We start from the raw sequence: 17817 nt of genomic DNA on the forward strand, positions 1-17817 counted from the left end.
TATCATTTCCGTAACGACTGACAAAAATAGTGACGTAAAAGGAGCTAATTTATTTTGACTTGTGTTAAATATTGTGACATAGTATTTAATTTTTGATGTTGGAAATTTAATTAAATAAATGACTCCGATGCTTATCGGATCGGAACGTTCATTTGACAAAAACTCGTTACACTTGATATATTGAAATCTTTTTCTGGGAAAAGAAATATAACAACAAGTGTGAATCGGACTCCCGCACGAAGGGTTCCGTACCATTGACTAGGTTAGGCTATTGATATCGAGCAAAAATAGGCAAAAATTGCGTTCTCTGTATGAGAGCCCCTCTTAAATGTATATTTTAATTTTAATCAAGTAAAAATACAACTGAGTATTTTTTTAATATTTCAAGTGCCTACCTGTTGCAATTATTGATATCGAACAAAAAAGGACAAAAACATCGCGTTTGTTGTATGGGAGCCTCCCTTAAATATTTTGTTTTAAGCGTTTGCTGTTATAGCGGTAACAGAAATACATAATTTGTTAAAATTTCAACTGTCTACCTATCGCGGTTCTTGAGATACAGACGGACGGCACGGACATGCAACGGAAACCTTTATAAAGGTTCCTGTGGCCCTCTAACTAGGTTATGTGGAATTCTACCACACAAAGAACACTAGGATGGTTTTTGGCACGGATCGGAAAGGCGGTGGAATCGGGTCGACAAAACGCATCCGTGTGCTGTGCTTCGTGCTGCGCTGAGCTCTCGTCAGGGGGCGAAGATCTTGTCCTGCATTCCTGGCTAATACTTACACCTTCCCACTCCACCACCCATCTCCAGACGGCTTACATCTCATACCCTTGACACATCATCATCATCGTTTTGATTTTGATGGCTTAAATATTTTTATTTGATAAAAACTTATGTCTAAGTATTTTTTATAAGTATTATCACCCCTTTCCACTGTACTTTGAAGGAGTACTTTATTAATAAAATATATAATAAGATAATCGTTGCGAAATTGCACCTCAGAGTTCAAAAAAACATACCATCTACGGGGAACGATTCGAGAGAAAAATATTATAGTCTGATTTTGATTTGAAAAAGAGAGGTCAATGCCCTGATAAATGCGTTTATAAGCTACTTGATGTAGCCCGTAGCTTCGCGCGTATTTAAGGGATTTTTCGTCATATATTAAACAAAAAAAGTAACCTATGTCCTTATTGGATTTCAAGCTTGCTTTTGATTCGGATTCGGTTCAGTGGTATGATGTGAAACAGCAACAGACAAAAAGAGTTACTCTCGCAGTTGTATTAGTATATATGTTGTAAATATATTCGTAATTGCTAAACGCTTGTCTGTTTATAAAAAAAGTGTTATTATTCGCACTGAGTCATTCTACTTTCTGCGGATGCTGCGTATGAAAAACACGCTCAACGTCGAGTTCGAGCTCGAGTCGAGTTGTACGAAATAAAATGCAGGAAGATTAAAGCTTTATATTTTGTTATATTACAATGTAAGTTTTTTTATAATTTTACATAATATAATTATAATAACACAGCTGACCCTCATGGGTTCGCAAGGTTTGTTTCTACATGATACATTAATCTTAGTTCCCAAGGTTGGTGGCGCATAGGTGATGTAAGGAATGGTTAATATTTCTTACAGTGCCATTGTCTATGGGCGGTACTCGGTATTCTACCATCAGGTGGCCCATTTGCTCGTCCACCTACTGATAACATAAAAAAAATACTTTATTAATCTAACGATTCGTCAATTATCTTATTGATCAGGTTCAAATTGTAAGGATTCGCCGTTCGGACGTCTTCGACTGAGGTTGTGTTGAATATTGCGATAAGATTTTACGATTTGATGAATTAAAACGACACCTGGCTTGTAAACTGGTTTTCGTTATCTCTGACGCGTAACATCTGGACTTTTTGCTTTGTATATGGACACTTGTTTTGTTTAAGGATTGGTTTTTGTTGTCGTGGAATAGATCTTTTTAGATCTTGTTTTTGTTTCAGTTTTTATAAATTAATATATATATATATATATATATTTTTTTTTTTTCTTTCTTTCTTTTTGTTTGATGTTTTTATTTTTCGGCGATGGACGTCGACACTGAGTTGTCGTCCGACGCCTTGGTTGGCAGAAAACGCCCTCATGGGGGCCTTGCTATTTTTAACTCTGACTCTGACACGGAGACGGAGACGAGGTTAGCTGCGAAGAACAAGCCTGCCATTCGCGGCAAAACCGCGAAAGGACGTGGTAGTGGTCTTGCTCGGGCTAAGGCTGAGCTGAAAGCCAAGGCCAACGAAGCCAGAGAGGAAGCCTTCGAGCGATCGCTGCGTAGTCGAGCGTTTCGAAAGGACGCTCCTCAGGTTGTTTTGGACTCCGAGGAATCCTCTTCCTCAGATGTACACACCGAGGATCCCACGAAGTTGGGTGCGGAGGAACTTCGAGCACAAGCTGGCCGAAGCGCAGCTCTCATTGTGGAGGTGGCCCAAAAATCCTCTAACTTAAAAGGAGGCTTTGCAAAGAGGCTGAGGGAGTCGGCGGCTGCACTGCAGGGCATTGTAGACGCCTTAGTATCTCGGACAGAAGCCGAGGAGACGCGAAAGCTCCGCGTTGATAATGGCCGCCTGCGCAAAGAGGTGGACAGCCTCAAGGCCGAGGTGAAAGCTCACCGCCGCGAGTTCGCGGAGATGCGGACCAAGGTGGCAGGGGCAAATGAGGCATCCGGCTCTGCACAGGATGCTCAGATGGAGAAATTTAAGGCCTCCATAATTTCTTCGCTCGGCGTTATGTTTAACGCCCGATTTGCAGTACTAGAGGAACGCTTGCCACCCGCAAAGATACAACGCCCTCCGTTAGCTGCGGATAAGAGGCGGGAGTCGGCGCAGCAAATTGCTGCGCCCTACGCGCAGGCAGTCCACCCGGCTCCACTGCCGAAAGTTACACCCGTGCCAAAGCGGGCGCCACGTGCTGCTCCGACAGCACCTATCGCTGGTCCTTCAAGCGACCAGACTACGTCGGAGACGATTCCACCACAGGTAGTCCAGGAGATTTCCTGGTCTACTGTGGTTAAAAAGGGAAAGAAGGGAAAGCAGGTTTCCCCCCCGGCTGTTACAACCGCCACGGTTGCGCCTACGATGCCTAAGGCACGTCATGCGGCCAAGTCCAAGCTGGCCGCTCCTCGTACAGCTGCAGTGGTTTTAACGCTGCAGCCGGAAGCGGAGCAGAAAGGCATCACGTATGCCCAGGTCTTGGAGCGCGCTGAGCAGAACGTGAAACTCGAAGACCTTGGGATCAATGGCGGGCTCAAAGTTCGACGCGCAGCGACGGGGGCTAGAGTGCTGGAGCTGCCGAGAGCACAGACAGAACAGGCGGAGAAATTAGCCGACAAGCTCCGCACTTTGTTGGATGGGGTGGCCAACGTTGTTCGCCCCATAAGAAAGGTGGACATTAAGGTGACGGGGTTAGACGACTCCGTCACTAAAGAAAAAATTATTGCCGCAGTCGCTCGCGAGGGGAGTTGCCCCGCTGAAATGTTAAGGTGTGGAGATATTTCACGCGGGCCCGGTTATATGGGTATGGTCTTTGTGTCCTGTCCGATAGCTGTGGCGAAGAAGCTGTCTGATGCCGGTCGTCTCTTGGTTGGGTGGAGCTCGGCCAGGGTGTACGTGCTGGAACAGCGCCCTCTGCGCTGCTATAAGTGCATGGGCCTTGGTCATACAAAGGCGCTCTGCCCATTCAGTGCGGAACGAGGAGGCCTTTGCTACCGGTGCGGCGTTGATGGCCACAAATCGGCTGCATGTACCGGGAAGCTGCGGTGCGCAGTGTGCTCAGACGCCGGCAAGCTCTCCGGGCACGTGATGGGGTCGAGGGAGTGTAACCCCCCCATCACGAAAGGTAAGGTGGTCCGAGATAACCAGACCACCGCCAACTTGGGACGGCGCCAGGCCGAGGAGGAAGCTGCAATGTCAGTATGAGCGTAGACTTCAGCTTCCTTCAGACGAATCTCAACCACTGCGCCGGGGCTCAGGACCTACTGCTGCAGTCCATGGTGGAGTGGGGGATCAACCTGGCTGTGGCCTGCGAGCCCTATTACATTCCGCCCTTAACTCATTGGTTAGGGGACGTGGACGGCACCGTGGCGGTCCTCACGAGAAGCGGAATAGGTCCACCCCTTTCACTCATTGAGAGGGGCTCAGGCTACGTAGTGGTGGGGTGGGGGGAGTACGTGGTAATCGGAACATACTTCTCCCCGAACCGAAGTTTGGCTGAGTTCGAGATCTATCTCGGTTCGGTCAGAGCTGCGGTGGCCAGGCAGTCGTCGAAACAGACAATACTTCTCGGCGACCTAAACGCAAAATCGCGTGCCTGGGGCAACCCTGCCACGAATCCGCGAGGGAGGGCCGTACAAGTGTGGGCCCTACTCTCCAATCTGTCCCTCCTCAACAAGGGGCAGGTTCACACCTGCGTGCGCCAACAGGGGGGTTCTGTGGTGGACGTATCGTTCGCTACCCCTGTAGTGGCTCGCAGAGTGCAGAACTGGAGAGTAGAGGAGGAGGTGGAGACTCTATCGGATCACCGCTACATCCGATTTGAGATCTCCACCTCTCGCAGGCCGGCGGAACCCCAGAGGGTGCCGACCACGCTGCCGAGGTGGTCTCTCGGCCAGGTCGATCGAGAGCTGGTCAAGGAGGCTGCCATCGTGCAGCGGTGGGTTTCCGCAGGGAGAAGGGAGGGCGCCAACGCGGAGGAGCTGGCGGGTCGCATGAGCAGTTCCCTCAAGGAGGTCTGCGATGCGGCCATGCCTCGGACCCGGCGCAAGGTTCCGCGCCGGCATGTCTACTGGTGGTCGCTCGAAATCGCTAACCTTCGGGCGACGTGTTGCCGGGCGCGGAGGGCCTACGTCCGCTGTCGAAGACACAACGGCCTCGACGCGGAACTGGAGGGACAGTTGCTGGCCGCTTATCGTCAACTGAAAAAAGATCTGCAGTTGGCAATAAGTAAGGCCAAGGAGAGGGCCAGGGAGGAGCTTCTGGCGGGCCTCAACCGAGACCCGTGGGGGCGCCCGTACCGTGGTGTGCGTGGAAAGTTCCGCAACCAAAGCGCCCCCGTCACGGAGACGCTGCCGCCGGATCTTCTTCTGCGCCTAGTTGGGGAACTCTTCCCCCATCCAGGCGAGCACGTCCCTCCGCAGATGGCCCCTCGCTCCGTGATAGAAGACGCAGTGGCTCCACCACTGATCACGGAGCGGGAGATGGAGATGGCCCTCGGCCGCTTGAAAACCAAGAACACGGCGCCGGGTCCAGATGGGGTTCCAGGGCGTATTTTGTGCGACGCTCTGGAATACCTAGGTGCAAGGCTTCGGGAGTTGTTCGACGAATGTCTTTGCAGCGGGCAGTTTCCGAAGCCTTGGAAGGAGGGGAAGTTGGTGCTATTGCCAAAGGAAGGTCGGCCGATGAATTCCCCTTCGGCGTACAGGCCAATAGTGCTGCTGAACGAGACGGCCAAACTTTTCGAAAAGGTCCTCGCAGCCCGTCTTGTTCAGCACCTTGAGGAGGTCGGTCCGGGTCTTTCAGAGGCCCAGTATGGGTTCAGGGCAGGCCGATCAACAGTCGACGCCCTGGACGCCCTGAAGACTCGGACGACAGAAGCGGTGGCCCGGGGGCAAGTCGTCCTGGCGGTGTCACTCGATGTGACGAACGCCTTTAACAGTCTTCCATTCGAGACGATCAGGGAGGCACTTCAATACCACGGGGTGCCGACCTATCTGAGGAGACTGTTGGAAGCGTACCTCCAGGACCGGGAGGTCCTCTGGGTGGGGGTCAATGGGGAGCTAGTCCGGCATCGGGTAGGCTGCGGCGTTCCACAGGGGTCGGTTCTCGGCCCAATCCTGTGGAACGTTAGTTTCGATTGGCTCTTGAGAGCTCCCGTCCTTCCCGGGATGGGGGTGCTCTGTTACGCGGACGACACCCTCATCACGGCGACAGGGCGAGATTTTGGGGACGCAGCCCGCTTGGCTGAAGTCGGAACTGCTCTCACCGTGGACCGGATGGAAGCGCTGGGCCTGAGGGTCTCCATTTCGAAAACGGAGGCTCTCCTTTTCCACGGTCCACGAAGGGGACCCCCTCGAGGGGCAAGTATCACCGTCCAGGGGACGGTGATCAAGGTGCAGGCCCAGATGAAGTACCTGGGCCTGATCCTGGACGGACGATGGAGCTTCAGGCAGCATTTCGCTCAACTCGGGCCGAAGCTCATCAACGCCGCTGCCGCCCTGGGACGCCTCCTACCAAATGTGGGAGGGCCGGGATCGCTATGTCGGCGACTATATGCCGGTGTAGTGAGGTCAATGGCGCTGTACGGTGCCCCGATTTGGATAGACGCCCTCACCGCTGGCAATCGGGCCCTCTTGCGGAAACCGCAGAGGGTCATAGCAGTGAGAGGTATAAGAGGGTACCGTACGGTGTCATGGACTGCGGCGACACTTCTCGCGGGTGATCCACCTTGGGAACTCCAAGCAGAGGTGCTCGCAGAGGTGTACCGGTTCCGGGCGGAGGCGAGGAACGGCGGCGACCGTCCAGGGTTGGCGGAGGTCGGGCGGATCAGGGCCATAGCCCAGCAAGCCCTGATCGCCCGATGGGAGGAGGATCTGGGGTCACCCACGGCAGGCCTGGCGACAGTGGAGGCGGTTCGTCCCCACTTGAGTCGCTGGGTCAAGAGAAAGCGTGGCACGCTCACGTTCAGGATGACGCAGGTACTTTCCGGGCACGGATGCTTCGGTAAGTACCTGCACGGGATAGCGCGGCGGGAGGTGTCACCCTCCTGCCATCAGTGTGGCGCGTCAGTGGACACGGCGTACCACACCCTGACTGAGTGTGCTGCGTGGGGGCCCCAGAGGCATTCCCTGGTGGCGTCTTTGGGCGGAGACCTCTCGCTGCCGAGCGTCATCAACGCAATGCTCGGTAGCGAGGCGTGCTGGTCAGAAATGCGCTCCTTCTGCGAAATTGTTATGTCGCAGAAGGAGGCAGCGGAACGGGAGCGGGAGGTGGACGCTGCTGCAGACCCGATCCGCCGAAGAAGACCGGGGAGGAGGAAACAACGCTACGCGCACCTTCTCCCCCCGCCTCAATAGGCGCCACAGGAGCTAGGAGGGTTCTCAGTACCCCGGGAATCCCCCCTAGGAATTGGAGGCCCGCATAGGTGGGCCGACCGTCAGGGCGTCACGGTAGTATGCGAAAGCGATCCCGTGGCGCCTACCGATGAGACGGAGAGGGTACCGCTGGTTTTTTAGTGGGTATTCCGGTGTGCCGCTAACATCTTGGGCACCGGCGAGTCCCACATACCCCCCCACTTCCACGTGGGGGAAACGCGTAACGCGTTTTTCCAGCGAAAAAAAAAAAAAAAAAAAAAAAGGTTCAAATTGTAAATTGGCCAATCAGCCAAAAGTATTTCAAAAATATGATTTTTACTGTAGCAATAAAAAATACGAAATTTTAAGCCTACTTCTCTTATTACAGACGTAAATAGAGACAGAGTAATTGAGTATCCAAAAAATGTAAACTAAATTATAGTATACTTTTTGTACACGCAAATATTTTGTTTTATTATTCACTTATAAAAACAAATAAAATTATTTTCTATTTTACCATTGCCATTCCTTATCCTTGCCATTTTTACATTACATTAGTAGCCTGTAAATTTCCCAATTCTGGGCTAAGGACTTCCCTTTTGTGGAGAAGGTTTGGAGCATATTCCACCACGCTGCTCCAATGCTCAATGCGGGTTGGCGGAATACACATGTGGCAGAATTTCGTTGAAATTAGACACATGCAGGTTTGCTCACGATCTTTTCCTTCACCGTCCAGCACGAGATGAATTATAAACACAAATTAAGCACATGCAAATTCAGTGGTGTTTGCCTGGGTTTGAATCCGAAATCATCGGTTAAGATACACGCGTTCTAACCACTGGGCCATCTCGGCTCTCATTTTCCTCCATTAGAGTCGTATTCAGTGTCTGTTATTTTACTTCTTTGATCATTGCCAAAGTCATAGCTGTATGGCTTATCAGGTTGGTATTGTTATTTTCTTTAGAATTTGTGTTTATAATGAAATCCATGCTCAAAGGTTAGATTTTTCCTGTGGAAACCTACACCTTGTCTTACCGTGTGTATCCCCCAATCGAAACAGCGTGTTGGTTAAGATCAAAGGCCCAGCAGTGCGATTCACTTTTACTAAGTACAAATATTAATATTATAAAAATATGTTACCAAAACATAAAACGTCTGATAATTTTATTCTCTTGGTGTCTTTAAAGACATTTTGCTATGATAAAAAGCTATGAAGTGTATGACTATATGACATATTTAATACTTACTTTACATACTTTACTGGTCCAGTTATGTATTCTGTGGAAATGAGAACATTTACTTACTTTCATCGTGTTGCTTGAGTGTCCTAAATAAGTTTTGACTCGAATTTGACACGAAATTCACTCGAAAGTATTCCATAGAGATGTTCTACACGACGATATAAGTCAGCGCCGCTTTTCTCCTGGAAAATAACATTATATTAGGGCTTTTTTAAGGCGCCACGTCTAACCTCCTAACCCACAAATGTATACAACTACATTAATTTTACAAGCGTTTTGCTTTACTTAACTTGATCGAACGTTCTTTAAAGTATTTCATCAAAAGCATTGCAAATTCAAGCATTGACGACCTCCGTACACTACTCGCCCATCATGGTTTTCATGGGTACGCCACTCCGAGGTCCCGGGTTCGATTCCCGACCGAGTCGATGTAGAAAAAGTTCATTAATTTTCTATGTTGTCTTGGGTATGGGTGTTTGTGGTGCCGTCGTTACTTCTGATTTTCCATAAAACAAGTGCTTGAGCTACTGAAATTGGGATCAGAGTACGGTATGTGATGTTGTCCAATATTTATTTATTATTTAGAAACTGCGCCATATGTTTGCATAAAGAATATTCCAAAACGAATTATGCACTGCTGATTTCATTTTTAGCTAATTTCAGACTGGCAAACTTATATCGTGCGCTGTTCATATCAAACACAGTCACAAAATAACGAAAACTGGATAAACAATATATCCAGCAATTCTGATTAAAACAAGTTCCTTCAATATTTACAACAGAACCATCGATTGGAATTAACAGTCAAGCATTGAGGTTTGTCCCATTTCATTGTTAAAAGCGAACTGCCCGTATTCAGATTGGTTCTCTAGAAGTGGCACCGAGAGATATATTTATTTTCTAAAAAAATAAATATATTGGTATAATGTCTCCGCACTGAAGTTATATCAATACGTGTGATAATTAAATAAAAAAAAAAAGTTTATATGAATATATTTATGGAAACAATTTCGGTCATAGTCATCACATTTGATTTACACTTGGATTCGTTAACATTGATTACCAAGAAATTATTTATTAACATAAAACTAACATTATTATGTAGATTCTGTAATTTATTTCAAAAACCATCACAGAGGATAATTTAATTAAAAGGAATCATTGAAACTCGTGAAAATAAAATTGCACTTGCGCTGCCTAAACTGACTTTAAGCCGATTACATTTACACAAAGCTATCACCATTATCATATCACTAGTCAAAGTTACACCCACTCATAATATATTCGATCACCAAACGGCAACATTTAGTATTGTAGTAAAATAGTGGTGGTAGGGCTCTGTGCTAGCCCGGGTAATAGTAGTCTGGGTAGTAACCACTCACTTATCAGATATACCGCCAAACAGCAGTACCCAGTGTTGTTGTGTTCTCGTTTGAAGGGTGAGTGAGCCTGTGTAACTACAGGCACAAGGGATGTAACATCTTAGTTCCCAAGGATGGTGGCAGATTGGCGATGTAAAGATTTGTTAATATTTCTAACAGGGTCATTGTCTATGGGTGGTGGTGACCACTTACCATCAGGTTTCCTATTTGCTCGTCCGCCTATCGATATCATAAAAAACGTGTTCTAAGTTTAAAGCTAATTGAGCCAGTGTAGCTAAAGGCACAATGGACATATCATCTTAGTTCCCAAGGTTGGTGGCGCATAGGTGATGTAAAAAATGGTTAATATTTCTAACAGGGCCATTGTCATGGGCGGTGGTGGTGGCGATCATATACCCATGATATGTTATAAAAATAAATAATACAAGTTATTAATGACTGCTGAAATAATGGATTCAATTCTACGACAAGTTTCAGCATATTTCAAACACCTGTAATTGTCATAGTTTATCTGACAGGTAATCACTTTCGCTAGAGGAACTACGAGTATGTTCTCAGCTATAATTTCGTCGATGCAGTTATATTGTCAGTATGGCATAATAATTCGTGTGAAAACTGAATTTATTACGAGCACATTCGTTGGATGTCGCGACACGTGATCTCTTGATACTTGTCTATTGATATATGTATATCGCATTAATTTTTTCTTCTGTCATTTATTTGTTTGGTGAAAATAATTATTAAAATAACTAGAGTAATTGGTTTATACTGCATATTATCAGATGTATTTTCATTGCATGAAATATTCTGTCCAATACAGTTTGAAATAGAGAGACTTGTATTCAATTTAATATTTATATTAACATCGAAATCAATTGAGAAACCAACATAATATTAAATTTAAAAAGGTTTAAGGGCCTAGCGATGTTAAACGTCGCAAAATCTAACCTGACCCTTGGGTTATTCTGGTCCCCGGTTCCGACACAAGTTTTAAGCCATAATGGAATGGTAAATGTAATTCCTTATAAAGAGGCATCGATACAATTCCTTTTTTTTTTTTGAAAAAGTAACGAATGAGCAAATACAGTAATCATATTCGGATAATAATATATTAACAGTAATATTATATTAACTGGAATCGGTAATACAACAAGCTACAAGCTTTATTATATGTTTATTTAATCTTGATACTTAAGCCGTTTTCTGAATAATTTTTTTTTTACCCTTTTTTAACCATAAAATAAATAAATAAATAAATATAAATAAATATTGGACAACATCACATACATTACTCTGATCCCAATGTAAGTAGCTAAAGCACTTGTGTTATGGAAATCAGAAGTAACGACGGTACCACAAAAACCCAGACCCAAGACAACATAGAAAACTAATGAACTTTTTCTACATCGACTCGGCCGGGAATCGAACTCGGGACCTCGGAGTGGCGCACCCATGAAAACCGGTGTACACACTACTCGACCACGGAGGTCGTCATATAACCATAACATATTTGTACGGCTCTACTTAAAAAGATAGAAAAAAAAGGTTGTCTTTTATACATGTTTGAGATACTTGTTGGTAGGTTGACGAACCCCCTTGGTATTTACCACATTTATCACATATATTAGCACAAAGCAGTACATAAAAAAAAAACATAACATAAGCAGCCCGTAAATGTCCCACTGCTGGGATAAAGGCCTCCTCTCCCTTTGAGGAGAAGGTTTGGAGCATATTCCACCACGCTGCTCCAATGCGGGTTGGCGGAATACACATGTGGCTGAATTTCGTTGAAATTAGACACATGCAGGTTTCCTCACGATGTTTTCCTTCACCGCCGAGCACGAGATGAATTATAAACACAAATTAAGCACATGAAATTTCAGTGGTGCCTGCCTGGGTTTGAACCCGAAATCATCGGTTAAGATGCACGCGTTCTAACCACTGGGCCATCTCGGCTCTGCACAAAGCAGTAATACTTAGTATTGTTGTCTGTCGGTTGGGAATTATAGGCACAAGGGACATAACATTTAAGTTTCCATGATTGGTGGGGCATTGGTGTTGTATGGATTGGTAAACTTTATTCCTCTTACAATATAATCTATATATACAAATATGATAAAATTGGAGGTATGCTTAAAGGCCGTCAACGCTCCTGCAAGCACCCCGGTATTGCAGACGTCCATGGGCGGTGGACTTCATCAGGTGAGACTTCTGTTCGTTTGCACCCTATAACATAAAAAAATATACCATATTTTTATTTTTTAGTTTTGTTTGCCAGTTAATACCGGCTAATTTCTGGAACAGCTGGACCGATTTTGACGGGACTTTCACTGGCAGATAGCTGTGTAATAAGTAGTAACTTAGGCTTTTTTTATGGCATTAATTGGCGGACGCGCATATGGGCCACCTGATGGTAAGTGGTCACCACCGCCCATAGACAAAGGCGCTGAAAGAAATATTAACCATTCCTTACATCACCTATGCGCCACCAACCTCGGGAACTAAGATGTTATGTCCCTTGTGCCTGTGATTACACTGGCTCACTCACCCTTCTAGCCGGAACACAACAATACAGAGTACTGTTATTTGGCGGTAGAATATTTGATGAGTGGGTGGTATCTACCCAGACGGGCTTGCACAAAGCCCTACCACCAAGTAATGCAACAATAACTTATTTGTGAAATTTAAACGCGCACGAAGTCGCGGGCACAGCTAGTAGTATTAATAATATATTCAGATTGCATTTTTTTCATTTAGATCAAGAGGTATTTGTTAGATGAATGAAATATAATATAATTTTAATTTTTTTATTATTGTAACTATTTGACAATAAATATGAAAATGTTATGGGTTTCTTATTAATAAACATATACTTCGAAGCTATGAGATAATTTATGATTCAAGAATAAAAAAAAAATCCTTGTCAAAATACCAAATCAAGTTTTTCTAGTTCCATGTAGTTACAAGACCGTTGGCAGCGTACATTATATAAAATAAATTACCAGCCCAAGACGATCCTTATTACAACCGTTAAAAGACTATTTTCGATCAGCCACGACTGAAACCGCTTTATCTTAAGACAAATTCCTGTTCTTCATCGGATGGATCTTTTGAATAAGGAATAAGGACTATTTTGGTTCCTCTGCAATTCTTGTAAACTAGTATAACTAGGAACCTGCTTCAACTTTAGACAATCTTTCGGCTTGCGGTAATGTAAGACTTTATTACAATGACATAAGATTGATAATGTTTTGAATATTTTTAATTAAACATTGTTTTTACTTCGATAAGTTTCGCAATGAAGAATCAAAGTTGCATCGCGAGCAAACGCAAGCACAATACAATTTCTTAAATCATTGCAAGACTAATTGTTATACATTAAACTTTTCTACTAAACTGTATGCTCAAATGTTTACCGGAAGAATGGACGACTGACTGAATGATAAATGGGAAATGAAATGCTGCTAATCCATCATTCCTTTTGTGCAAGTACAGATAGCACAACAAATAATATGTACGTAAGTTTATATGTTGTTTGAAGTAATGTTATGTAAATCTCTGTTTTCATTGATCGGGAAATAAAAGTACCGAATTTTCTTATTAGGTCATGTAAACATTGTTCCAAATTATTTTTTTCTACGAACTCTTCTGTTAAGTTTATTTATACATTGTACTAGCTACTCGTCTTACGGTTTCACACGGTTACAATAAGGATCTACAACTTATACATATATATATACATACAAACACATAGAGTCTGTTAAAAAAATTCTCACCTTTTCTCTACTATTATAAACATATGTATAAACATTCCTTTTGAATCACTCTGTTTATTTTTATTTCTTTTTATTGTCAACATCACATGCATTACTCTGATCTCAATGTAAGTAGCTAGAGCATTTTTGTTATGAAAAATCCGAAGTAACGACGGTAGAACTATCACCCAGACCCAAGACAACATAGAAAACTAATGAACTTTTTCTACATCGACTCGGCCGGGAATCGAACCCGGGACCGCGGAGTGGCGTACCAATGAAAACCGGTTTACACACTACTCGACCACGGAGGTCATCAATTTTAAATATGTTGCGTAGTTTAAAAATCTAAGTGTACAGAGCGGGACGTGACTCTGTTATATACTATGTGGATACATATGTGACAGTCAAGAATTCAATCTGAGTAGGAGATAAATAATGAGATATCCCAAATATTCACCACTACTGTCTAAAGATACTCCCTTATATGATACTAGTTTCCGCATGCCGATTCGCTCGCTTTTCACGGGGGTTTGTATTGCACGTGCTAGGGATAAAAACCGATGTGCTATTTCAGACAGTAATCTATCTCTGTGCCAAATTTTATTCAGGTCATCCAAGCATCCAAATATTCACATAATATTTGTAAGATTAATAAGTATGTACCATTTCGTTCACCGTCAACGAATCACTTCCCTCGGGCTACATTATAAATAGCTCTTCTGACTAATAATATTTAGAAAAATATTTTTCCTAATAAGTACTCGCAGGTCATTCAACCAGTAAAATTGTATACTATTTATTCGATAAATACGTTCTAGTTATAACTCCCTAGTTGTCACCTATGGCTTCGCTCGCGTTTTAGGGATAGGTTGTCAGTTATTATTCACTCAATATCTTCACAAATTATAGCTATTTTTTTTGTAAAGTTTCATTATAATCCTTTCAGTAGTTTTTGCGTGACAGAGTAACAAACATATATGCATGTTTGTGTAATGTTTGATCAAAGTATGTATGTATGCATACAAACTTTCACCTTAATAATATTAGTAAGGTAAAATTTTTTGTTGCTCTTTCTTCAATCATTCGTAATATTATGTTTTTCATCACGTTACGGGTTGCGTACACGTGTAAAACTTACCAAAGCTTACCCATTCAAACAATTTTGGGTGAAATGATCAATTATAGAGTAAAATGGTACACCCATAGAAATCTGTAGAAAAATAACACATTCTACAAATATTAAAGTAAGTTACATTACATTACGTTAGCAGCCTGTAAATTTCCCACTGCTGGGCTAAAGCCTCCTCTCTCTTTGAGGAGAAGGTTTAAAGTATATTCCACCACGCTGCTCCAATGCGGGTTGGTGGAATACACATGTGGCAGAATATCTTTGAAATTAAACACATTCACCACCGAGCACGAGATGAATTATAAACACAAATTAAGCACATGAATATTCAGTGGTGCCTGCATGGGTTTGAACCCGAAATCATCGGTTAAGATGCACGCGTTCTAACCACTGTGCCATCTCGGCTCGAATCTCGGATCAAAGTAAGTTACGAATACTAGAAACGAACCTAAGTATTTATACAATTATTGGTAATTATAGTAGCTCAACTTTAATTGCAATACACTTAGTTACAAACAACTGCTTGAAAGCGGTTATTCAAACTGGTTTTTACCAGTTATAACTGGTTACTCCAATAAATGGTTAAAAGTTTGATTCATTTTTACTAATAACTATTGAGAACAGTATAAATTATTTAGTAAACTCTCCTGCATTTCAACTAGCGATCTGGTGAGTGTTAATCTTTACAAACGCTCCACTTAAACACACACACACAATAAAATCACAAAAAACTTTCCAACTAATAAGGGCAAAATTCAATGGCATACACACGAACAAAATAATACATTATATACTATTCTAGCTGCACGCCCTGAATTCATTCGAATGAAACAAATTTATTTACTTCCCGCAGCGCCATCTACTGGATCTTATATAAACCATATCAAGTACACACGGATAGTCGTCGAAATCGTTAAAGTTGAATTCAATAAAATACACGCGTACAGGCTATCTATATATAATCAAAATAAAAATATTATTTCTTCTTAAATCTTAATTGTGTTGAATTAAATTTAAAGCTACCACCGGTTCAGAGAGTCTACGACTCTACGGAGAAGAATGCAGTAGTCGCTTTTTTTCACCATTATAAATACAAAGTATACCAATAAAATAGAATATATCCTGCCTAGAAATCGAGCTTTTCTACCATTAATATAGTCTTGTATTGAGTAGTTAAGTAGTAGTCTTGTTTGACAACAGTAAAACTACAATGCTTAAACATAACGGTGTAACCCTTTTATAGAAATGAATACCATGCCAAAGGAAGGATTTGTTAGCTTTGCTAATTGAAAGTTAGGTGTTATTGGTTTACCTTTCCTCCTCGTGTCTATACAACGAATGTACCGTTGCTTTTAAAAATATCTATATTGTGAATATACGTGATATTATTGTTAACATAGTGAAGCAACTGTGAATACGAGTTTACCCCTTTAAAAACATCCCGAAGGGAGTATCATTTATTAAGATAAGGGACCACGACGTAATTTTTGTAGAAATCACAATCTCACAATGGTTTCTGAGATAAGTACGAACATACATACAGATATGTTGGCGGGAAATTTTAAATTGTAATTGTAACGAAAATTATCAGTTCTCGTTCTCTAAGCATCCGTAATTGACTCATTTCGCGGAAATTTCGAATCCAATTTATTTTCCTTTTAGCTAGGCCGAGTCGAACTCGACCGAACTCAAAGAACCGATTTGAGTTATTTAACACAGAACTCTTAATACGAATTTAAGGTCGAATTCCTTTCGAATTTAGTATCAACAACTCTACTTTGTAGAGATTAATATTTCGAGCTTGTTATTTGAATTTGATTACAAATAAAAAAAAAAAAGATTTTTTCTAATTTCTTCCAAATGTAATTTTAATTGCTTTTTCTACTTTGAAACTTGTTATTAATGAAACATCTATTGGCACGCCATGAGAGTGACTCCTATACTGTGACGTATTATAGTATAACGTTACTTTAACGTCATCCCTAAAAAACAGCCCCCCCCCCCTTCCATCATCGCTCTCTACTCCCTGACGTGTCCTTAGCACGTATCACTACATATTATAGAGCAAAGACCTGCTTCGTTTTTCTATCTAAAATACGATAAACTCAAAACTACCGAACGGGTGATATTTTCATACGGTTTTTATCAATTGAACGAAGTGTTAACGAGGGAAGTTTAATAAGATTTTGCGTAAACAAGGTGTAACGTGAAAATTATTATTCAAGATGTCAGAAAACATAATGCACGTATTTATTACGATATAAACGTGTTATGTAGGCTTATATACTATCCGTGTTAATCCGGGACGTGTACTTATATAATTGCTAGATGGTTGGGCAAATCAAATGTGCCATCTTATGCTAAGTAACCACTACCCTTAGAAATAGGTACCGTAAGAAATTTTAACCTTTCCTTAATTTTGTTTATGATATGGTACGAGCAAATATGTCACCTGATGGTAAGTGGTCACTACCGCCCATAGAGAATGGCGCTGTAAGAAATATTAACCATTCCTTAACACTGGCTCACTCGACCTCCAAGCCGGAACACAACAATACTGAGTATTCTTGCTTGACGGTAGAACAGCTGATGAGTGAATCGTACCTAAAGCCTCAAAACCAAGTATAGTAAGCACTTTTAAATTCATCGCTTTTCCGTAAACATTATTTCAATTACCAAAATCAATTTTTAAATTGGATTCCCGTGACCAACACATATACACGATAATAAAACAGCTTGTATTACTAAAGAATTGTTTTAAGTAACCTAATATATGATATGCCTTTGTTCTTTAATATAGTGTTTTAGAGGGTAAAATTCTCAAAGCGCTTTAATCACTAACGTCCATTGGGACGACCACAGACTCTACGAGGTATTAAACGACCCTGGCTTTAGTGAAAAAAAAACTACAATTAAAATACGTTGGAAAAAATTTATTATCTTTGAGATATTTTTGTTTAATGAGTTTCGGTTGGAACGACAAAGTTGCAATTAAAGTCTTACTAACTTAAAGATTTATAATTCTTTTTTTGTATAATTCGATTGTATTCAATAATTTATGTACAATAATATTCTTGTAAAATATCATAGAATATCTTGTAATACTAATGAAAACTCAGTCGTGCTTGTCTGGATTTGACCCCGCAATCTTCATTAATAAGGGACGTGTTCCAGTCACTGGGCCAT

General features: G+C 42.5%; 2 protein-coding genes across 2 annotated transcripts; both read left to right on the forward strand.

Moving 5' to 3' along the window:
* The first annotated feature begins 2088 nt into the window (after nucleotides 1–2088).
* LOC125070622 lies at nucleotides 2089–3972 on the forward strand. The gene has a single exon (XM_047680569.1). It carries the CDS (start codon nucleotides 2089–2091, stop codon nucleotides 3970–3972), a length of 1884 nt encoding a protein of 627 aa, XP_047536525.1.
* Nucleotides 3973–5822: 1850 nt separating this feature from the next.
* Nucleotides 5823–7515, forward strand: LOC125070623. Its single transcript, XM_047680571.1, has 2 exons — nucleotides 5823–6527; nucleotides 7510–7515. The coding sequence occupies exons 1-2, from the start codon at nucleotides 5937–5939 to the stop codon at nucleotides 7513–7515; spliced, it is 597 nt and encodes a 198-aa protein (XP_047536527.1). The 5' UTR covers nucleotides 5823–5936.
* The last annotated feature ends 10302 nt before the right edge of the window (nucleotides 7516–17817 follow it).

The sequence above is a fragment of the Vanessa atalanta genome, chromosome 17, assembly GCF_905147765.1.
Source record: "Vanessa atalanta chromosome 17, ilVanAtal1.2, whole genome shotgun sequence".
Taxonomy (NCBI): domain Eukaryota; kingdom Metazoa; phylum Arthropoda; class Insecta; order Lepidoptera; family Nymphalidae; genus Vanessa; species Vanessa atalanta.